The sequence below is a fragment of the Doryrhamphus excisus genome, chromosome 18, assembly GCF_030265055.1.
Source record: "Doryrhamphus excisus isolate RoL2022-K1 chromosome 18, RoL_Dexc_1.0, whole genome shotgun sequence".
Taxonomy (NCBI): domain Eukaryota; kingdom Metazoa; phylum Chordata; class Actinopteri; order Syngnathiformes; family Syngnathidae; genus Doryrhamphus; species Doryrhamphus excisus.
This window is the reverse complement of record NC_080483.1, coordinates 12,178,332-12,203,329: the sequence shown is the minus strand read 5'-3', so window position 1 is coordinate 12,203,329 and position 24,998 is coordinate 12,178,332. Positions and strand designations below refer to the sequence as shown.

Sequence of the window (24,998 nt, the reverse complement as noted above, 5' to 3'; positions counted from 1 at the left end):
AAAAAAAAAAATCGCAGGTCGCATTCCCCCCTCAGCCATTTCATTTCATTACCAAAGCACAGGAAGGCCCGCCATTATTCTGTTTACCCAATTTCATTCACCACTGGATATGATAAGCTGTGCTAGCACATGATGCCATCTGTAGAGGAGGATGCTGTAGTAAAGGTTGTGTATGTGTTGCTGCTACCATGCTAAAGACGCCTTGCCCATTTTGAAACGTGGAACATGACGGAATATGTCATTGCTGCAGTTGTTGACGCTACGTTGGCTACAATGCAGAATAGCCTGTTTTAAGTGCTGTGGTCAATTTTCCATAGCCATATTCAATGTGAGCTCTATGACTGGCTGGCGACCAGAACCAGAGTTCTGTGACAAATGGTGTCAGAAGTGTTTTTTTTTTTTATGGAACCTTTGGGACAATGAGTACCTGTGACAACGAGTGTCATGACAACGGTTGTTGAAGCGATCTAGGTTCAAATCAGAGTTCCCTGAAAAATTGTGTCACAAGTGGGATGCTTAGCGATGAGGCCACTGGTAGCACACATTTGTAAAAAAAAGTGTACATAAATGTCCACTATTAAGTAAAAATGGACTTCATAATGATGCTCCAACAGTAAGATGTTTCCCAAGAGCATGTTTCTGTCCACTAAAAGTGAGGAAAAAGCCATCATCTCCCTCACTTCTTTACTCCGCTTTTGATAGAAGCGCTCAAACAGTCACTTTTGATGTTGCAGGTTTTCATGATGACACAAAGAAAAAAAAAAACCTCCCTTACGGACATGATACAACCTCTGACCTGCCTGTAGCTAGAATGATCCAGAGAAAGCCTTGCAGCACATTTAAAAAAAATAACGCCTATCAATCAATCAGCCACAGATGCTGATGTGACTCGTCACCATCACAATATTCGCTTGTTGGTGAATTTCAGCAGTGAATAAACATGTTGCGTTACACATCCTGTTGTTCCTGTCGACAAGGGTGATGTGCAAGCATCCTGTGGCGATCCTGCTGTTTTGCATCTTTTCATTGTGAGGTACGAAATTGGCCGTGGTGAGTCTCAGCGGGGGAGGCAGGGTGATGGGTGGGTGACTGAATGACTGAATTGGCAAATAGATGTTTATCACTTTTGTGAATGTGAAGTGGTCATTGAGAGATGGAAGGGAAATGCTGCTGTGATGCAGCAGTAATGTAATTTAGCTTTTATATATATATATATAATTTATAATAATATAATATGTAATAAATACAAATATTTATATTATTTTTACTTATTATAATAATATTATATTTTTTGCAACAGCATTTTGCTATACGGTGTTAAGGGTGGATTAGTTTATTAGTTTTATTATTATTTTATTATTATTATTTTATTTGTGTATATTTCCGTTTTAAATTGTCTTGTGTGTCCATGTTGAACAAATACAGTCAAGCCAACCAAGTTTTTTCATTACATCTTCCACAGAATGTTGTTAGATGGTATTGTCATTTTTACATTTTAAGGTGATTATAACAGCAAACATTTCCATAGGAGGTGGGTATCCATGTGTTACACTTGTGTAACCATTTTTCAATGCAACATTTTGCCAGTGGAACTGATTTAATGGAAAAATTACCCCCAAAAAGCAAACAAATAGACTTTTAGACCACCGTGCCACTCCAGTCCCAAAGGCAACATATTAAGCTACTGCCACCCTTGTAAAAATAGGCGGTAAAGAAGATAAAATGTTAGACTGAATATTGATTGTGTCAATGAGCTTAATACGCGCTATAATTCCTCCCCCTGCTACATAAAGAAAGTGTAATCCTCCTGTGAGGGCAAACTGCTCCGTGAAATGGGCAGCATTGTCGCAGAGGCACAACCGAGTGAAGCTCCACATCTGGGCTGACTCATCCAGCTGTGGATTAGAGCAGCACTGCATCCTCCGGCATTGAAACAAAGCAAAGCTGTTCAGCACAAATCCATCAGCGGCCATTTGGCCACGTCTAGCCTTTCATTCCTATCCTGGATGCTCATAGTGTTTTGGGAGGCTTCAAAACAAATAAGCCATCTGTGGGAGGGAAATTTGAAAAAATGAACTGGCTTCCAGAATGATGTGAAGGCGAAGGCAGTCGTTACTGGATACAATTTGAGCCTTTCAGGACAATTTTCTATTTTCTACCTTGATTGAACTTGTTGTGGGTTATGTACCTGACAGTAGCCTGTGTTATTATTAGGTAATTATTATTTTCCGGACTATAAGTCACACTTTTTTTCATAGGTTGGCTGTTCCTGCGACTTATACTCCAGAGCGACTTATAAATGAAAAAGCTGTTTATTTTGTTCACATAAACACTGGACATCTTTTCTGTTCATGTTTATTTTTTGTGTAGCTGAATAACCATTGTGTTAGCATATCTTATACCTATTCAGCCTTTTCTCTATTCTTTTATTGCTAAAACTTGCCTTCCAAGATGACATAATGTCTGTTTTGGTCAAGTTTATACAATAAATTACCCGCAAAAAATGCGACTTATACTCCGACTTATACTTTTTTTTTTCTACCTAGATTTGCATTTTTAGCCTTGGGCAACTTATAGTCCAGAAAATACGGTATTATGCCAGATGAGATAAGTTAAACTTGCAATAAATACCTTTTCTGGCAATCACATGTTGTCTCACGGAAGACAGATCAAATGCTTCAAATCAAAATGCTTCTTCTGACTTTCTTAAATATGCATTTTTTTCCACTACTAATAGACCATATTCAAACATTTATTGATTGATTACTTTGTTCAAAACCTCGATAGAGTGAGGGCACAACGTTCAAACCACAAAGGGATGACTGGACATTGGGTGGGCTGATTCACATGGGGGCATTACCATATTTATGTTCAAAAAGGAGGCTTTTTTCCCTCCAAAGTAGTCAAGAAATCCTAAAAATCAACTATTTTTGAGCACTTGTGCTCTCAAAAGCAGAACAAAGCAACGGAGATGATATATTTTCTTTAAGTTTGGTGCTCACAAACTGCTTCTCAAATAGTGGGGTGCCCCTGTACCCCCTGGGGGTTACATGGTGAACTATTGGGGGGTCCCAATAGTTTAAATGCAAACAAAATGCCAAAATGTACAAATTTATAGTACTATAGCGAACATGCAATGTGATTCTTATATGCATGTATGCTCCATTTTTTTGGCATTTTCCTGGTTACATTATTAATATCAGTCTGTAGAGTATAAATAAATGAATGAATATTATCAGTTTCTCTAGTATTTCCATATATTACAGTATTATCATCATTGAAAAGTCATTGTTGAATAATACAAGGGCTTTAACTGGAGTACTTATACTAGCAGTGAAGACTGAATTGTCTTCCAATTGTCTGCTAGTGCTACTGCTACCAGTGAGTTCACAAATAGCATTAGTGCACCACGAGCATGGGTTTCAAACTTCTGTCGACTTTGAAACCCAGCAAGATATGTTTCAGCTGTCTGTGGGCATGGAATGCTAACGTCAACAAAACAACGTGCTTCCTTTTATTATGTGTGCCTTGAGCTTTCTCAAAGACGCATGTACTCTATATACAGACATCATTTATTTACTTTAGCAGCAGTGCCATAGTTCGCCGTAGTCCAACTTTATAAAAGAGCAAACAACGCAGCATGTTTAGGACAGTTGAGTTTACTTTTCTCAGCCCAAAACCCTTCTAATTCTCAAAAAGCTGATCAAAGAACAAGATCCTATACCTCGACAGAAAAAGACATGATATCGCCTCATTTTTTTTTCTTTGGCGTATCAGCTCTGTGGCGTTGTCTCGTCATCTCCGAGCAGTTTCGAAGGGGACTGCAATATTCCAGTCCACGTTATAAAACGCTTGTCTTGTACAGCTGTCTCAGCCTCAGCCGCACCTGTCGCTACTTCCTGTCGCTTCCCTTTCACGGCTGCATGAGCTATGTTGCCGAGATAACATCCATTGCTGCATTTAATCCCCCTGCAAGCCTGAGATGATGGTGTCCAATCGCTTCTGTAATCAGTGTAAACAGATGTGGATAAGCACCAAAAAAAAAAGCCTGTGGGAGTCGGATGTATGGTATCCGAGACTTTCCAAAGAATGTAAGTTTATGCATATTTTTGATGAATAGCCATCTTCAGCAGGAGATTAACACGTCCATTTTATGAAGTGGAGTGAATTAATAAGAGGGGTAATATTTAGCATGAGCCAAGATAAAAATTTCATCCTGGTCCAGAGTCTTGTGGATCCAAGGGGACTAAATGTATCAAGATTCTACAACAAACTGCTACCATTCTTTCATTCATTTTCTACCGCTTTTTCCTCAGCTGTCTTCGGGCGAGAGGCGGTGTACACCCTGGACTGGTCGCCAGCCAATCACAGGGCACATATAGACAAACAACCATTCACACTCACATTCATACCTATGGACAATTTGGAGTCGCTAATTAACTTAGCATGTTTTTGGAATGAAAGAACATGCAAACTCCACACAGAGATGGCCGAGGGTGGAATTGAACCCTGGTCTCCTAGCTGTGAGGTCTGTGCGCGAACCACTAGACCGCCGTGCCGCCCAACTGCTACCATTTGTTCCAATAAATGAATGTGTTTTTCTCATTTAGGTATCGCAGGTAACCCAGTGCTCTTCAATGAAAATGGCGACGCCCCCGGTCGCTATGAGATCTACCAGTACCAGATCCACAACCAAACAGCTGAATACAAAATCATCGGTCACTGGACGGATCAACTTCATCTAAATGTGAGCGTTACACTTTCCATATCACCACAATCCCAAATAAGTGTATTGTTTATGCAGATGGTGAAAAGTTTCAGTGACTTCTACGGGAAGTCCTCATAAGATCCATCTGATTGGTGTCACCTTCCGAGTGTAAATATCCAGAGGGCTCTTTCAATGATTAACTGGACAGAGTGTGATGAAAAGAAAGCCAAGACAGCTTATGGACGGACATATTTAATAGCATCTCTCCCGGTGGCATCATTGACTCCCAAAAACAATACTGTGGGTTCAGACCGGAATGAAGTGATAGCTTTATAGCAGTAAATTACATAAAAGCAAGCAAACAAATTACGTTTTGACAATATGAAGAAGAGGCCCTGGGCTGACAAAAGAGATTAAAGTTGAACACATGAAGCAGCTTTTGTCTGCAGTGCTTTTTTTTTGTAAGAACCTGCTGCTGAATTCAAGTGAGGCGAGTGGCGGTGAAGCGCACTACTTCTTAACACAGAAGCCAACTTTAATTTAATTAGCGTGCTGCTTTGTCTTTTTAATTAAACACCCTTTTAGTGGTGAATGTGCCAGTTTTCAGCGAGCGGCGACAATTGAATAAAAGTGAAATCATTAAAGAAAGCAGACCTGTTTGGAATGTCCAACTGAATCCATCTTAAGGAAGGATGGTAAAAGACAAACACAAAAGTAGCAACAAGTACAGGTATTAGGGCCACGACTCTGGAGAGAAAACTAGATCTCACATCTCATTTACGACTTTATCCACCTAAAAAAAAAAGGCTAAAACACTCAGATAAACAAATAAACATGGTAGGTAATTGTCTCATTTAGCAGCCCCATTCCCTCCATTGTATATATACAGTATACATTTCTTATGTTTATATATACATATAGAATTAAGCTGGTGTAACAACCTGGCAACCTTGTTTTAAAACCTTCAATAATGAGCCAATTTGTTTTGTCAGGCCCTGTCCACATGGAAACATTGCTGTGGTTTATTTTTTTGGGATGTAAATCTCTAGATGATTCAATTCAAATTTAAATACACAGGTTATGATATGATTCAAAAATGATATATTTTCAAAATACAACAATTAAATTACCTACAATAAAATTTGATTTTAAAAAACTTGCTGAATTAACATCTTTTTGATTGGTGGGATGGATATTCTAATTTATATCCACTGAAAATTGTTATACTTATATGTATATAAGTATATATATAAGTATACTTTTATACTTATATTTGGAACATCTAGGTTTTAACAGTCTTAATGTTGCTACAAATGAAGAGGAGCAACCAAACTCTTTAGTTGTATACGTTGTGCAATGACAATGTACATCCATCTTTCTGTCTATCTTTATAAAATATGAAAAAAAACAGCAGTCTTAACCTTCAGTCCAATAATAATAATAATAATAATAATAATAATCAAATACCTTTTAAAACTCACATTCATAGACAATTTAGAGTCATCTATCGCTTATCCTCACGAGGGTCGCAGGGGTGCTGGAGCCTATCCCAGCTGTCTTCGGGCGAGAGGCGGGGTACACCTTGGACTGTTGGCCAGCCAATCACAGGGCACATATAGACAAACAACCATTCACACTCACATTCATACCTATGGACAATTTGGAGTCGCCAATTAACCTAGCATGTTTTTGGAATGTGGGAGGAAACCGAAGTACCCAGAAAAAAGCACTCCACGCCAGAGATGGACGAGGGTGGAATTGAACCCGGGTCTCCTAGCTGTGAGACCTGCGTGCTAACCACTTTCATCTGTAATTTGTAATAATTTATAATTAAAAACAAGCTTTATTCTCAATAATAAACTTTGTTTCTCTCAACAGTACACAAAAACAGAATTTTACATGATCCAGAAGTTCAAGTATTGATTTTGTGACCAAAAATAGAACGTGAGATTCCCCACGGGGCAAAATATAGTCTGCACTATTGCTTTGTGTTGCCTTTTCAGACACTGTAATTTCACCTCAGAGAAAAATATTCTGCTGAATCAAAGTGTAACATTCCATTGAACCCCCCATGTGGCTCTGTGAAAAGAATATGTCAAACCAACTAGCACTGATACCTTAGCTCAGGGTAAAGCTTTTAGAGTAGTTTTCTTCCTTCCAACGGCTAAGGACAACAAATCTGGTACACATCTATAATAATCTGTCTCTTTGTTGTTTATGTGTCTTTTGTTTGCCTCCACCCTCAAGGTTCGTTCAATGCAGTGGCCTGGCACCGTCCGCCAGATCCCTTCATCCATCTGCAGCCCGCCCTGCCGTGCCGGTGAGCGCAAAAAGATTGTGAAGGGCATCCCTTGCTGCTGGCACTGCGAGCGATGCGACGGCTATCAGTACCAGGCGGACACTTTCACGTGCAAGATGTGCCGCTTTGACCTGCGGCCCAACGAGAACCACACGGGCTGTGTTCCTATCCCCATCGTTAAGTTGGAGTGGAGCTCTCCGTGGGCGGTGATCCCCGTGCTCATCGCTGTGGTTGGCATCATGGCCACTCTCTTTGTGGTGGTCACCTTCATTCGCTACAACGACACCCCCATCGTGAAAGCATCCGGACGAGAGCTCAGCTACGTGTTGCTGACCGGTATCTTCCTCTGCTACGCCACCACCTTCCTGATGATTTCCACTCCTGATGTGGGAATCTGCTCCCTACGAAGGATCTTTCTAGGTTTAGGCATGAGCATCAGTTATGCCGCCCTGCTCACCAAAACCAACCGCATTTACCGCATCTTTGATCAGGGCACCATGTCTCTGAGTGCTCCCAGGTTCATCTCCCCGGCATCGCAGCTCATCATCACATTCACCCTGGCATCGGTGCAGCTGCTGGGTGTGTGCATCTGGTTCGGCGTGGATCCCTCTAAGGCCATCATTGATTACGAGGATCAGAGGACCTCTAATCCGTCTCTGGCTCGCGGCGTGCTCAAGTGTGACATCTCTGACCTCTCCCTCATCTGCCTGCTGGGCTATAGTATGCTGCTAATGGTCACCTGTACGGTCTACGCCATCAAAACCAGAGGGGTACCAGAGACCTTCAATGAGGCCAAACCCATTGGTTTTACCATGTATACCACTTGCATTATCTGGCTCGCCTTCATCCCCATCTTCTTTGGCACCTCGCAGTCAACAGAAAAGGTAGGAAGGGCCAGTGTCTCATTCTCTTTCTTAAATCGAAATGTTTGGTCATTTCTTTGAACATCATTTTTCATCATCACTGAATGACGGGTGTCACGAGACATGAGGCGATACACGAGACAGTATTACTTTTAACATTACATTACTTATAAGAAAAGTACAATGAAAAAAACGTAAACTCTTCCTGCCGCGTGCCCACAAGATCTTGTCATACGAGATCTTGTGACACCCCTACTGGATGACAAAAGATCTTGAGGTTCTTAATTCATAATATTGAAGTATAGTAACTTTTCAGTAATCCCTCGTTTATCACCGTTAATTGGTTCCAGACCTGACCGTGATAATCAGTAGGATTTGATATTGACGCACTGAATATTTTTTGGAGAGCATAGTAAGCCTGTTCATGACTTTCCAAATATGGTAAACTTTTTTTTTTTTTTACTTGATCTAAGCCATGGCATATGTCTCTTAGACATGGCATGTCCGTCGGCTCGCTACCCTGTGACCAGAATATTCCATACAACTGGTCTGTCGATATTTTTTAATAATAATAGGCCGTAGTCAATCACAAAACAGCAATTATTTATTAACTACTTTTGTAAAAACGGTATTATAGTTAGCGATATTCAAACCGTGGTATAGCGAGCTATACTGTATACTGTATACCGAGTATACAATTTCAGACTGTATGCTGAAAACAGTGGTGCCATAATAGATTTCACTACTGCAATCAAGCACAACTAGTTTGCTCCAATAGAATCCAAAATCAAACTGCAAGAGAGCAAAATGTGCCATTTGGAACATAATAATAGTGCAATACTGAATATAGTATGGGGTGGGAGAAAGCGGATGGAGTGAGGTTCCCCAGACTGGTGAAGTTAGCACATGAGTTTTACATGTTCATATTTCCCCACAAATATCAGTAGGCCGGTGTTACATTGTTTTATTACAGCTGGCTTGTGCATTGCAGTGTCAATAAATTGAGTTGGGAGCTTCAAGCTCTACTGATTTTAATCTTGTTTAATTAAGAAACATAATGTCTTCTTGGGAGCCATCCCTAGTTCTAACTTGCTTCTTTCACTCTTTCAATTCCGCTCTGTCCTTTAGGGTGAGAGCCACTTCAAGATTCCCATGGTAAAGCGTCAAAACCTTCTTTTGTACTAACAACTGACTAACATATAGGAATACAGTGGTGTGAAAGATGTGTTTGACCCTTTCCTGACTTCTTATTTTTTTCCATGTTTGTCACACATTGATGTTTCTGATCATCCAACAAATTTAAAGTAGTCAATACAACACAACTGAGCACAAAATGCAGTTTTGACTTTTTTTATTATTAAAGGAAAAAACATATCCAAACCTGCATGGCCTTGTGTGAAAAAAGTCTCAAAACATAAGTTATCTGAGATTAATTTAGATCTATCAGTGCGGAAAAGGTTATAAAGCAATTTCTAAATCATTGGGACTCTAGCAAACCACAGTGAGAGCCATTACCACAAATGGCAAAAACATGGGTAAATGGTGAACCTTCCCAGGACTGGTCGGCCAACCAAAATTACCCCAAGAGCAACTCATGACTTTATCAGAAGGACGTCACTCAGCAAAAAAGACTTTTGGGAAAATACTCTTTGGTCTGACGAGACAAAAGTAGAACTTTTTGGAAGGTGGGTGTCCCATTACAGCTGGTGTAAAAGTAACACTGCATGTAGAAAAATATTATCATATCAAGAGTAAAATATGGTGGCTGTTTTGCTGCTTCAGGACTTGGAAGTCTTGCTGTGATAAATGGAACAAAAAGCTCCACAGCGCTGGAAGAGGCTCATTGCAAGTTATCGCAAACGTTTGATTGCAGTTGCTGCTGTTAAGAGTGCCCTAACCAGTTAGTAGGTTTAGGATTAAATCGCACCGGGCCATGTTTTTTTACAGTTTTTTCTCCCTCAATAATAAAAGGTTTCCTTTACAAAACAAATTTGTTTTATAATCTGGAACATTTAAGTGTGACAAACGTGAAAAACATATAAATAAGATATCAGGAAGGGAGCAAAATGTTTTCACACCACTGTGCAGTAGTACAAGGGAACTTCCAGAGTTGGACAGCTCAAAAGTGGTACAATTTGTAGTTCAACCAAAACAAAACTTGAAACCAACATCATTATGGGCATCACAGGGATTAGGTCCATGTGCTAGTTTTTTGTTTTGGTTTGTTTTTTTTGGTGGGGGGTAGTTTTACTTTATTTTAGTTCTATCGACTTTTATCTTACAGTGGATGATATGATGTTTTTCACTTGTAATGACACTTAAATATTACTCAAGGGATTGTCTGTACATTTAAAAAAAGGGTTTAATGAATAAACAAATGAATACACGAGACATTATTTGTAATGTGAAAAATCATGTGATATGAAATTTGAAAAAGAACGTGTGTCACATTACAAATCATGTTGAACTCTGGAAGTTCCACTGTATGATAAGTTAACCGGCTAATACTGTAACTCTGCAGGGAGCATGCAGGCCACACACATACGTCAGACAGAGAGGATGTTTACGCAAACACAAGTGCACACTCTAATTCTCATGTCAAATCAGTGTTTGTGACCTGGCGGACTATGTACTGTACATGAGTGTGGACGCTGGATGTGATCCAGGTCAAGTGGAATCCAAAAGCGACACTGACATGGCGCTTCTATTCATAAGGGACCGTCTGGGTCCAAAGCCAAAGGTTTACAACAATGGCACAGTACAAGTGTGTTGATCCAGTTGAAAGGGGTCTTTCTGGCCGAGCAACAAGAGTGGCTTTGTGCGTCAACACCAGAGGAGAGCGGGGAGGGAAAAGCCTCACACTGGCATGGACTCTATCAGCAGTGCCAGCATGGGTCTGACAGATGCAATAAATTAATCCTTACCTCCTCCCCCTTTTGAGATTAAACAAACCTATGCATCATAATGCAGGGCCTGGAAAACTGGCTGTGATAGTTAGCGTTGTGGAAAAGACCCACTGTGAGCAGCGTGTTTCGCTTCCCAGCATCCCCAAAATAATTTCAATAGTGTACCACATTGCAAAAAATCTGCATATGACTGCAGACGAATAAATTACATTAATAATGCAGTATGTGACCGGCAGCACAATGTCTTGTTTTCTTATGCTCCGTGTTGTTAAGCCTCTGTGAATCTGCATTCTAGCTTGTTCAGACACCCACCTGCGCCTGCTTAATGGGCTCTATTTTTGTGGTTTAGCGTGAGGTGACGCAGGGTGGCGGAGCATGGCGCACCAATTTGGTAGTCTGGTAGATTGGGCTGCGCCGAGATGGATGTGGCGGCACACCAGGCGGAGGTGTCCACATTTTCAGCTTGGCGCAATGAAAATTTTATGGCAAAACAGCATGCCAAAGGTGCGTTGAAAGATCGCCAGCTTCAAATTTTTCTACTCTCGATGCAGGCAAAGCGCACTTTGCATAGTGGTAAATTGGCTGGGAGGCACAGAGTGCACACAAGTCACCAAAACCTCAAAGGCAGGTTTTTCAGAGTGTCAGGCACATTTCAATGCAATAAACAATCACAGCAACCACTATTTGATGTAACCGTCTGAACCAGCATGTACATTTTTGTTTTAATTGTCCCATCACATCTGATGTCAGATCAAATACGTCACGCATAATGGGAATTCAATCTGACGGCAGCTGAAAGTATGATGCCAACTAATGAGTTCACATCTCTTAGCCAACCACAAACAGTCATGGCTCCTGTCATGTCATGAAGCTCATTCAAAGATAAAAAAAAATAGAAACCCTTTTTGAACTAATGTCACTCGGTGTCTTAAGGATTTACATTGCCCAAATTTCTCTGTTTTAATCTTTATTTTTAACATGAACTGAAAAGATGGAGTACATTAAAATAAGGACGATGAGGAGGAGATAATGGGAGAAGATATTCCAACATCTCCTATTTGGCAATGACACAGCAGGAATGCAGGTGGCTCACAAGCATGATGCTTGGATTAACCTGCTGCTGTGTTTAATTTTAAATTAATTGTCTCTTAATTTTGTACTCCAATCATGACACAGGAAATAGATTACATGTGTCCCGCAAGGTGGTCCGAGTGGTGACATGTGATTGGTTAAGATTACACTCGGTTGTGTTAAACCGTCTCACGTCTTCTCTCCTATAGCTTTGCCACTTGTACTAGTGGGAGGGACCTGCTGCGCCACATCGCTGGTCACACCTCGTTGGCGCAGCACAGGGAAAGTATGCCGGCAAAGTACACCGGGCCTGCGCCTGGTCTACAAAAATAGAGAATTTTCATATTCAAAATTCATATTGGGATATGGTAAAAAGTTACATCGCCACGAGCCAACTGGTATTACTGTATGTTTCGGCTACTGTTACTATAACAACCCTACACGTTCTTGAACATCATGAAAATTTATTAGGGGTTTTTTCAAGTAACAATAACATCCTTCAAACTCTTGCTTCAGAAGATTTTCCACACACATCAATTTATCAGCTAGTTTACTGTAACTCAAAAGAATTGTGTTTTCAAACTGCAAAAATATTATTTATTATTCTGCTTCAATACACAACAAGATCCTTATATTATCAGTCATGCAGAAAAAGAAGAGGAAGAAGTGTATGCAGGCAGGAAGGAACGGGTGGAGAAAAGGCGTCAGGCGTGATGTGTGATAGAAGAGTTTCAGGTAAAATGAAAGGAAAGGTATACTAAACTGTATAGCTTATATACCTTATTATTAGTTTTATTCAATAATGCTGCAGGACATTGAAAATGATCTTTTACAACTTAAACATAAATCATAATAAATAATTGAGGGATAGATTAACATAGTTAATCATCATATTTTACAGTTGCATTAATATATGGACAATTTATTTGTTTTGGAATCCGTTTAATTGGCTATATATTTATTTAGTTTCGGCACAAAATAACAAGAAGCGTTCAAGGGGGAAAAAAACCCCTACTGACCTGTTGTTGACAATGTATTGCTTTCCAATAAAGTAGCCACATTAACGTGACATACGGCCGATTCTTTCAGTTGTTCCATAAGCAGGATTCTTATTTCGTAGAAATACAGCATCCATACAAACGCACCTCATAATCATGACGCCGCACGGCCCATGACAGGCCCCACAAAGCAGCCCGCACTGACACATCTCACAGAGCAATTAAACGCTCCACTTCCTGCGTCTTGATTTACCTTATCCAGCAATCGTGGACTTTATCACGTGTTGCCAGAATACGTCTAACCACGGGAGGCTTTCTCCATAATTCAAAGCGGGACATCTGGCCAAGCTGTGGCACGTCATCTGAGGTGTTTTACATGAGATTCTAGAAGAGACTTGACACCTGCTTACCTAGGAGGAGACAATCTAAATCAGCAGTTGTCTCCGTGGCCCGAGGAGGAGGAGGAGGTGGTGGGAGGATGGGACAAAAGGGGCGCTTGGTTGGGATAGCGGCTCCAAAGCATAAAGGGCTCAGCTGAAATCCAATCAGCCCACACATCTTCCTTGAATGGACTGACGGTGTGGTGTGAAGGCAAGTCAAGTTAACAACAAATAAAAAGAGTTGCTGACGGTGACTACATACAAATGTGTCCACATGGTCTCAGCCATCTCTTATTTAGCCAGAAATTAGCTTTTGTTGTGCAGATAGTCTGTGGAAAAGCAGTATTTTAAAGCGCATGCAGAGGGAGATAAAGATGTTGGATGCTAACCGCTGTGATACTTTAACGGCAGCTACTTAATCGGCAAGTTGCATACGGTCACATCTGTTGATGGAAATGTTTTGGGGGTTTTTTTAGCGAATCCTGGTAATTATTTACTTTGGTAACCCATATATCGACATGGCTGTTAATTGACTAGAGGTCTTAATTGGACCAACCAAAGTTCATTCATTCATTCATTTTCTACCGCTTGTCCTCACGAAGGTCGCGGGGGTGCTGGAGCCTATCCCAGCTGTTTTCAGGCAAGAGGCAGGGTACACCCTGGACTGGTCGCCAGCCAATCACAGGGCACATATAGACAAACAACCATTCACACTCACATTCATACCTATGTTCAATTTGGAGTCGACAATTAACCTAGCATGTTTTTGGAATGTGGGAGGAAACCGGAGTACCCGGAAAAAAATCCACGCATGCACGGGGAGAACATGCAAACTCCACACATGGCCGAGATGTGTGTGAGATGGCCGAGGGTGGTGGACCAATGAAAGTATTTTTTAAAAATATATGATAGTACAATCACAGAAACTTTATATATAATGGATGTGTGTGTTTGGGGTTACATTTTTTCAGACTTATTTATACAATACTTATACTTATTTATATAATAACTGTGGTGTCTTCACTTGGGGCCATTGGGAGAAGTATTGGGAGTAGCGCTGGGAATTTCAGGGTACCTCACGACACGGTTTGTGGTACATGGCTCACAATAATATCTTGATATGATGACACAATGATTGGGTAACACAAAAAAAATTATAATTTCATAGCTTGTATTTTGTTGCATTCAGCTGGGATAAGCTCCTGCATACCCATGACCCTGATGAGGACAAAGGTAGCGAAAATGGATGCAATTGTGACAGTAGATTTGAACTAGAATACAAGCAGCAATGGCGCAAAAAGAATGAGACTGTTTTAGTGCACCATAAGTGTAAACACGATTTTAGTTTAGGTATTGGTGTTTCAGTGTTTTTATATAACAACATGTTTTACATAACAACCTATTAAAATTACAGTTGATTAGTTTATGGTATTAATTTGATTACAGTATATAGTGTTATGGACTTACACCAGGTCAAATCCACACTAAGGGATGCCTTGCATGACATGGGAGCCCACATATTGCCCACATGCCGTAAGTTGATCACACCATCATAAATCCATAACCATGATCCCGCACACACTCTTACGTATATGATTTGTGTGTGGCAAAAAGCTCCACATTTCTTCATAAGTACAAATTCCTGTGCCAATGTATATGATGCATACCCCACACTATGACATCCCATTCCAGATGTCCCAAAGGTCCTGCTCCATCTGTACCTGTTATCAGCCCCCCAGCTCCCCCTCCCCCCAGCCCTCTCTGTTACTATTTCCAGTAGAACTAAAAGCAGCATTATTCACAGTAATGTCCCACAGGCCCAATAAGGCCTAATGAAGATTGATGCTGGAGCGCAAAGAGAGCAGAGCGACATCTTGAGTTTCAGAAAGGTTGGTTGTTGCGTTCATTACACTCGTGGCACAGGAAGCCCTTAGAGTTCTTGGCCACTAATCCCACCCCCACCCTCCTGGGTCCTCCAGTCACGGGTGAGCAGTCTGTTAAAGCAATCAAGGCTAAAGGACTGTGATCTTTATAAATGACGTTGTTCTAATGAAACCCTATTATTGAATCACCAGAAGCTTCTATTTGTTTATTAGCTTAATTAGAGCGCAGTTATAGAGACCTTCATGCAACGAGCCCACCGCACACTCCCTGAAGCATGTTTCCATAGCAACGAAATGAAACAAGACAGTAGGATGCGTAAATCCTCCAGTTTAAAATAATTTGATCATTTTTGCATCTGAAAGGAGACGCTCTCTAGAGTCCCTGGTAAAAGGAGGATCTGTTTACAATTCTCATCTCTCAGATTAACTGCATATTATCATTGATCACAGACACTTTTACTTTGTTGTGCTTCGCCACTGGGGGAATTTCTTCTCCTCCTTTTTTTTTTTTTTTTTGCACCAGCAGGAAAGAACCCAGATTTTTCACTTCCTCTATCCTTTCAGTCATTGCTAGGATGTGCTAATTGTATTTAGTTATTGTTGTGATGGTAAATACCATTTACCAACTTTACTCAGTTTTATATACTGTATATTGTATATGTTTTAACTCACCAAAGGCTGTAGGGGAAAAAAATACAAAGAAAAAAGTCAAAGCAGCTTCCACTATAACTCACATAAACAATAAGCGCAATTAAATTCTGAACAGGAGTTGATCCTGAGTGATTACTAATAAGCAAGTCAACATGTGCCTCAAGTAACCTTTTGCAATTACATTTCACACCATGGCTCTATATGCAAATGATTGTGTACATTATTTATGTTGTTTTTCCAGGAAGTCTTGAGGCAACAATGTAAGAACCTTGCAATGCAGTCAAGAACGTTGTACGTAGAGTATAGGCAGAGGCGTGACCAAACGAAAAAAACATGCAATGTTCATGTTCATATTCCTAATCAATAGGATTCTTGCTGACAATTTGAGAGTGGATAATACAATGGAAGGTAATATGCAGTGACTTGACCTTTTGGTCCCGAGTCACCTTGCCTCATCATTTAAATCAATAACTCAAAGTCAATAGTCGTGTCTGACGAGTGAAGATTCCCAGCAGAGTCAAGACACGAGATCACTGTTTTCATCAATCAAATATACTTAATGAAATACGGGAAGTGCGCTAATTATCGCCAAAGTGTTTATTTACTTATTTACCGAACTTTGGGCGAATTTTGCCAATCATCCGCAATCCTTATGTGAGACAATAACACACGTTTTTCCCTTTTATGTGTGGTCTTCACTAACAATGCAGGTGAGAAGAATTCACCTATTATGCCTATTGCACTTTTAAAAAAGACTACAACTAGAACTAACGAACTAAATTTGAAACACTTATATGCTAGGACTACATTAAAAAGCCATAGCATTTCAGTATGTGGAATCAAACTATGGAATGGATTGAGTAAGGAACTCAAACAATGCACAACGATGAGCCAATTCAAGAAACAATACAAGCAGTTGATGTTTGCTAAATACAAGGATGAAGAGTCTTGAACCAGTCATGATGTGCTATACATATCACTATATTGACACTTACTATGGTACCCATTATGTCATTGTATGGTCATATCACCCCGTACTTCGGTGCGGGACATAAATAAAATAAAACAAATTAAAAACTTAAATTAGGAAAGCAGGAAGTGAACAAATGTAACAGTTAGTGATTGTAAAAGTACCAGATGGAGGGGTAGGATTTAATAAGCTTTGCTTCTTCCTACTCCTTTTGGACATGTGGAACTGTGAACTGATTATGTGATGCACTCAATTGTAATCTGATGCATGTGGAGTGCATGAGAAAGTGAGAAAAAAAAATTTAGCTCTCTTTGACCAAACGATCATTCATGAGCAAATATACTCCCCAATACAGCAGCAAGAAAACCAGTGTTGTAAAACCAGTAAGAAACCAAGTCATTGTTTATTGTAAACAACAATACAGCAAGTGCAACACATCAATGGCTTAGTAGTGCGACCAACATTTTAAAGCGCATGCAGAGGTAGATGCTAATGTATGTAGCTACTGCCGTCTTAGAGTGGAGTTAATGAAAACATCAGCTGTTACTCCCAATGTTCCTTGACCCGTTGCTAATTAGAAACCCTGGCGGTTATTTGCTTCTGTAGTCCACGGCAGCTATCGGAGACTGTGTGCTCAAGTGAATAGAGTCACTATAGCAGCATTTACGGGATACAAATTTGGAGGTTCCACTGTATCAACTTTGTGAATAGAACGCTTTCTTTGAAGCTGGCTAGCGACAAATAATCATTTGTGTTTATCACAGTAACAGCTTGAGTTCAACAGCGAGTCTGTCCCTAAGGCACCAGTGATGCAAGAGCAACAAGGTCCACTAGCTATCCCTCTGCACAGCTGTCAGGGGAGCACTGCAGCTGTTTCTCCACCATCCACTTTTCCTCCTCCACGGTGCCACCAGTCACTTGTGCTACCAGGCCTGGCTGACTGAGATGACACATGCACGGCCGCTCTGCTGCAAAAAAAAAAGCGCGGCGGAGACTCGCTAACCGCAACAAAACAAACGAGACATATAGCAGAGGTCACATCTGCAGGGGTTAAATGTTACATTGCTTTGATGAAGAGGAGTGGGAAGGTTCACTCACTAGGAGGGAGGAGGAAGAGCTGCTACTTTAAAGGCGAAATGTGATAAAATATTTACACTTTGTGGTATAAAGACTGTATATGCACACAGGCCGCTTTCATTCCACCCATTTTCAAAGCATACTGGATGCTAACATATACTTTCAAAACAAAGAAGACCGTTTTCATGTTTTGTATTATTATTATTATTATTCTGTATTATCTTCACTTACTTAATTATTCAATAGCATTTGCTTAGTACATTACAGGGTATTGTGGTTGTCAGCAACTATGCATTTTTGGTTTTAAACTATACTCTTGGGCTGCACGGCGGACAAGTGGTTAGCGCACAGACCTCACAGCTAGGAGACCAGGGTTCAATTCCACCCTGTGTGGAGTTTGCATGTTCTCACTGGGTACTCCGATTTCCTCCCACATTCCAAAAACATGCTAGGTTAATTGGCGACTCCAAATTGTCCATAGGTATGAATGTGAGTGTGAATGGTTGTTTGTTTATATGTGCCCTGTGATTGGCTGGCCACCAGTCTGAACCTGATGCCCTGTGCATACATCCACTCGTTTGTAAAAAGGAGGATTCGCTACACATTTTTATATACAGTTAATACAGTTAAGTTTCATCCAGGCTGCACGGTGGATGAGTCGTTAGCGCACAGGCCACACAGCTACGAGACTCAAGTTCAATTCCACCCTCAGGCATCTCCGTGTGGAGTTTGCATCCACAAAAATTCTGTCCCCTAAGAGAGGCCATGGCAGAAGTTGTTCTAGGGAGAAGCGGTCGCTGTGTGTGACTGGCCAATCACAGAGCGTGGATACATGATGTACCCCGCCTCTCGCCCGAAAACAGCTGGGATAGGCTCCAGCACCACCCCCGCGACCCTCTTGAGGAAAAGCGGTAGAAAATGAATGAATGAATGAATGAACTATGCTCTTGTTGTGAAGGTACAAAGTAAGGACCAACATTGAGACAATAAAAGAAAATATAGAAAATTAGTAGTAGGGGTAGTAATGCTGTTCTAACTCGTGGACCGCAGACCGGCTGTGGTTTATCACAATCCCTTTTGTTTATACTACAACATTTAAAAAAAAATTGCAGTAGTCCTTAAAGAGCCATCCCTCCTCGGCTCCAAATGAGACTTTTTTTCAACCAAAAATCATAACACCACCTCCATCAGCTTGCATATATGTTACCAAAAGGTCTTTTTTGTTAACAGATTGTACAAAACAAACATCTATGTTAAAATGAAAGACATTTTGTTCGACCTGAAAAGGGGGGAGTGGCATTAATGGTTAATGGCTATCACTCTCTCAGCTCCTGCACAGACACATGCCCGTTCAGAGAAGCTAACCACAATTAGCACACATTCCTGAGCAGTACCACGGACAGCTCTTGTACATTGGAACACTTGCATCCAACGTTAATCGCTGCAACTCTAAATACAACAACAATACATGAAAGAAGAGAGAAGCCAATGAAATGACACATGAGAACAGATAGATAGATAGATAGATAGATAGATAGATAGATAGATAGATAGATAGATAGATAGATAGATAGATAGATAGATAGATAGATAGATAGATAGATAGATAGATAGATAGATAGATAGATAGATAGATAGATAGATAGATAGATAGATAGATAGATAGATAGATAGATTGCACAATAACACAGCAGTGAAATTACCAATGCAATGTCGTTGCCTGGCTCCCGTATAATAATAAATAATAATGTGGAGAACAAATAGATGTCATCAAATATGAACAATGTACAGCGTAAACAGTAATTTGTACAAATAATTTAAATAATTTAGAATAAATAATAATTATAAGACATACAGGGAAGGAAGAAACAAGACATATTGGGTAAATAGTCCTATATAACATGAGCAAATAGTGTCGGTTTTATAAAAAAATCAGTGAAAATACAATCCATCTCTTAATGAATGTCATCAAACAGGCTAGCAGGGACTGATATGACTGCCATTCATTGCAGTAGAAAGTATTTCAACAACAGCTTGGCCAACTAACGGGTCATTGGCTGCACTAATGACAATCATACACAGCAGCTGTCACATGCACAGTGCAGAAACATTAACACAATACACGCCAAAAGAGCTAAAGGGTTAATGTGTGTTTGTGTATGTTGTTGTGTTTCTTCCCCTCGCAGATGTACATCCAAACGACCACGCTGACCATCTCGGTGAGCCTGAGCGCCTCCGTGTCCCTCGGCCTGCTCTATATGCCCAAGGTCTACGTGGTGCTCTTCCACCCTGAGCAAAATGTGCCCAAGCGTACACGCAGCCTCAAGGCTGTGGTTACAGCCGCAACCATGTCTAACAAGTTCAACCCCAAGGCCGGACTCAGACCCAACGGAGAGGCCAAGACCGAGCTGTGCGAAAGCCTGGAGACACAAAGTAAGAGCTTGAATGGTAATGACTGAAAACCCACTGGATACCTTTTCTTTTAATTTTGTCCCTTTGGCTTGTCTTTTCCTTCGGACTGTAAATCATACTGAAGTACATTTACTTAAAATGGGTGAAAAATACTTGAATATGGGACCTTTACAAAAACATATACCGTATTTTCCGGACTATAAGTCACACTTTTTGTCATAGGCTGGACTCCATATACTCCATGTATACTCCATATACATTGTTACATATGTTACATAAACACTGAACAACTTTTCCATTCATGTTTATTTTTTGTGTAGCTTAATAACCATTGTGTTAGCATATCTTACACCTATTCAGCCTGTTCTCTATTCTTTTATTGTTAGAACTTGCCTTCCAAGATGATGTAATGTCTGTTTTGGTCAAGTAGTTTGGAAAAGAAATTACCCTCAAAAAATGTGACTTATACTCCAGTGCGACTTATGTATGTTTTTTTTATACCTAATGATGCATATTTGGCCTTGTGCGACTTATACTCTGGAGCGACTTATAGTTCAGAAAATATGGTGTGTTTATATATATATATATATATACATACAATAAATAGCTTACTCTCTGATTTTAAACTATATATATATATATATATATATATAATATTGTTTAAAATTATATATATATATTATATAAATTTATTAAATTATATATAATATTGTTTAAAATTATATATATAACATTGTATATATATATGTGTGTGTGTGTGTATATTGTTTAAAATCAGAGAGTAAGCTATTTATTGTCGGTGCTAGAATTAAAATTGTTAAAAATATGTTCCTAAAGCTGTTATTGTTTTCCCATAACCGGCCAACAGGTAATCACACACACACACACACAAGATAAATCGATGCAACAATGATATGTCCAAAATATGTTCAGAGTGGAAGTACAGGCAGTACTCAGGATGAACTTCTGTAACTTCAGTCAATGATTGTCTGATTAAAAACACTAAAAAACGACACAAGGACATCAAATATCATCAATGGTTACAAGCCAAAGCGCACTTCTCCATTTCTTCCTCTCCTTACTTTCATCCCAGTTGATGGCTGTTAGGGCCTTTTGTTACAATAAATGGCAAGAAGGTACGGACGCATGACTGATCGCCAGCAGCAATTTATCCCAATAGGATTTTTGTTGCCGGGGGCTGTACGGTGCATGGCTATTTGAATAAGCGCCATTCGTCACTGTCATGCCCGTGTGTGGATATTTAGCTTGATGGAATTGAAAAATTCTTGTCGGGGGCTGTGGGATGGAGGAGATGCATTTCACCAAGTGGTTGGATATGGTGGCAAATGTGTCAGGATTTATCTGCTCCATCTCAGCGAATCAGCTAACACCGTAGTCTGGGGAGACAAGCGCGATTTGGAAAGGGAAAAGAGATGGTGGCGGTGGGCTTTAGGGAACCACCCACACACACCCCGGTCTAGATAAGACTGGATCACCACACATTCGTGCATTCAAAGCCTGCAATTTTGCATATTTTTTTGTCAAAAAATTACTAAATGAGAAAATGTTTTTTCTCCTAAAATAAGCAGTTTTCCTTAGCAGAAAACACATCTCATTCACATACAGGTTGGGCGCTAAATATGTGATAATACAGGTCACACAAAACACAAATGTACTACTGTTAATGCCTTTCATCAAGCGTTGAGGGTCGCACTTTGTTTGGTGGACCTTGAACGCACAATAGTAGTGTACAGTGTCAATGACTGTAGATTGTCTATGATCTGAAAATCAGAGGACAGCCTTGTTTAGAAGACTGAACACTGCATGGAGTCAGCCATCGCATGTCTGAAAATGAGTTCTCCCATTCTGTGTGGAAGTGGTACATTTTTGACTTCTTTGAAACACCTTCTTAGGTTTAGAAGTTTTAGTAGGTTTTAAAAAGTAAATTGGATAGGCTAACGCAATATTTTGCTATGCTAGCGGCTCTGTCGGAAGGATGACTGTATTTAAACTGAGTGAAGTTTCTCTCCCGTCTACTGGGTCAGCAAGTATACTACTATTGGGATATAGCTAATAATAAGGCATAGGACAAGCCAGAGTTTGAAAAGAACTGACAAACACACGTTTTGTGAAATTTGTGCGGCTTTGAATCTGTAATACATAGGCACCATCACAAATGTCACTTCACTAGTTGCTTTGCAAGGTTTACACATTCAGCAGTTTTCTAATTTATGTAAAAGAAAGAAGAACATTCATTCATTTTCTACCGCTTATCCTCACATGGGTCGCGGAGGGTGCTGGAGCCTATCCCAGCTGTCTTCGAGCGAGAGGCTGGGTACTGGACTGGTGGCCTGCCAATCACAGGGCACATATAGACAAACAACCATTCACACTCACATTCATACCTATGGACAATTTGGAGTCGCCAATTAACCTAGCATGCACGGGGAGAACATGCAAACTCCACACAGGGATGGCTGAGGGTGGAATTGAACTCCGGCCTCCTAGCTGTGAGGCCTGCGCGCTAACCACTCATACACCGTGCAGCCCACTTTTCCAACCAGTCTTGCTGAAATATTACACACGTGCTTGTCTATCCCCTAAAGTTGTGTACCAAATTTTGTAGCGAACAAGTTAAAGTGGGTATTTTATGGAGTGTAAGAAATTTCAAGTCAATCTGATTTATGGGTTTTAATAACAGCATCACCATGTGGAGTATTTGTCAGAAAAGTAATAGTACAGGCCACACAGTAGAGCATGTTTTGACAAATGTATTCCCTTTTGTGTGCAGTGGTTCAGGACTAGAAGACATACATCATGGAGTGTTGGCATTATTATAATGGGAACACCGTATGATAATTCCCAATTTCTCCTCAAATTGCTCTTTTTCAGGTTTCTCAACAAAGCAGACGTACATCAGCTACAGCAACCACGCCATCTAAAGGATGCCTTCAGATCCAGTAATGAGTTTTAATTCAGGATTCCCACTTGACCCACAGCAGGAGTGTTGGAAAAATAGATGGGGGATGAAGGGAATGTTTTCCAAACATGGTGAGGAGCGGCCACAGGGAGGCACTCATTGGGACCAAAAAAGGTTATAATGTATCATCTTCTGTTCCAAATGACTCAAAAAGAAGAAAAAATACTGCATGACAGGACTGGAGACTTTTCTTTTTTTAATTTTATTTTATTTTATTTTTTTACATTTGTCTTCTTGAGCAGCAATGACTGACAATGAGTTCCAATCTAAAATATGTTCAGGTTGTTGTCAATGTTGTCTGCCAGTTTTGCATCACTAACAGGTGATAAATCAACACCAAAAAGACATGGACGGGGTGGGAAGGGGGGGGGGGGGTTATTCCGAAACATGCCGGATTCAGTGTCATGCAGCGACAAATCTATAGTAGACTCCCACTGATCTGGATCAGGACTAACTGTCGGATGGTGAATTTTGTGCATGATAGTTTTAACATCGTGTGTTGTTGTTGTTGACCAAAAAAAAAAAAAAAAACACGGAACAAATAAAAAAAAAAATCTATATATTTGGAATGCATTTAAACTCTGTTGCAGCATTGTTTGGGCGTCTTGTACGTTCTCCAAAATGGTGACGGTGTAGTCAGTGTGCTTAAGTGAGGCCATGGTTATGTGTTACCAGCTACCCCCAAAGAGGTCACCACTGCCATCTGCCCCATCTGTGTGTGTGCCCGTGTTTCATTCTACTCAATTACTCTATTGGCCGAGGGATCTTTCCAGAAAGCCGTCACCTCAGTGTTTGAGTCTCCCATCATTGCCAGCAGCTATTTCCTTGGACACATTGGGGTGAAACCTCGCTGTACAGATCCATTAAGAGAGGGAATTAAGATGAAGTATGCCCTTGAGAGCATCTCGCTATACACCCTGAAGGTGATATCCATATATCCCTAATTGAAAAGATACTAAAATTCATTACTATAGGCTCCACTTCCTCCCCCAGCACTCCTCTCGTGATAAGGGTAAGGAAGTTATAAGGCTTTTTCAGATATATATTTAAAAAAATGCAACAGTATCTCCAGCAATCACTCGCTGCTTGTTGAGAAGATGAATAGCTGGCTTCATGCAGTATAAAAGCCATCAGATGTCTTATGGGGGTGGGGAGCCGTTGTGGGGGTCATTTTGTGTTGTGAGTTCAATGCTGCTGACTTTTGTGTTGGAGAATCCAATGTGCTGGCTAAATTAAATGTGATGAAATCAATTAGTGATGTCTGCTTTCTGTCCCGACATATTCTACTACAAAAGAAAATGTATATAACGTTAACAGTGCCTGGCTTATCAGATTTATGTATTTGTAAAAAAAAAAAAAAAAGAAAAAAATAAGAATGAAGTGTGTACGGCATGTTTATTTTTTTGATACCAAATTTTATTTCTATTAAAATGTTTCCAAACTCTCAACTGTTGTTTTTTTCCCTGTCGGCGTTTTTCTATGTGGATAATAAGACACAAAACACTTACCTGGAAGTGTAACCATAGTCAGCTGGGATAGGCTCCAGCATACCCCCGCGACCCTAATGAGGATAAGCAATAGAAAATGAATGAATTTTAACAGCTCGGCCAGTCCAGGGTGTACCCCACCTCTCGTTCAAAATCAGCTGGGATAGGCTCCAGCATACCTCCGCAACCCTAATGAGCATTTACACCAGGGTGGGAGGGGTCAGGATAAGTGTACAGACCTGGTTGCACAACTGTGTTATTTTGCTGGTGTGCGTCTTTTATTTTGAAGGCCTGACTTTACTGGTTACAGGAT

At 40.3% G+C, this 24,998-nt stretch overlaps 1 protein-coding gene across 4 annotated transcripts in view; it reads left to right on the top strand.

Annotated features, from left to right (window-relative positions):
• LOC131105877 (metabotropic glutamate receptor 4-like) overlaps positions 1–24,779 on the top strand; it is a 169,955-nt gene extending 145,176 nt beyond the window's left edge. Inside the window, exons 8-12 of one of the 4 annotated variants that reach the window (XM_058054319.1) lie at positions 4,611–4,747; positions 6,956–7,891; positions 8,999–9,025; positions 19,993–20,254; positions 23,111–24,779. In XM_058054319.1, coding sequence (XP_057910302.1) covers positions 4,611–4,747; positions 6,956–7,891; positions 8,999–9,025; positions 19,993–20,254; positions 23,111–23,160 — 1,412 coding nt within the window. In that variant the 3' untranslated portion in view covers positions 23,161–24,779. The remainder of the gene's footprint in view (positions 1–4,610; positions 4,748–6,955; positions 7,892–8,998; positions 9,026–19,992; positions 20,255–23,110) is intronic. The other 3 variants (XM_058054320.1, XM_058054322.1, XM_058054323.1) reach the window with 3 other exon arrangements.
• The last annotated feature ends 219 nt before the right edge of the window (positions 24,780–24,998 follow it).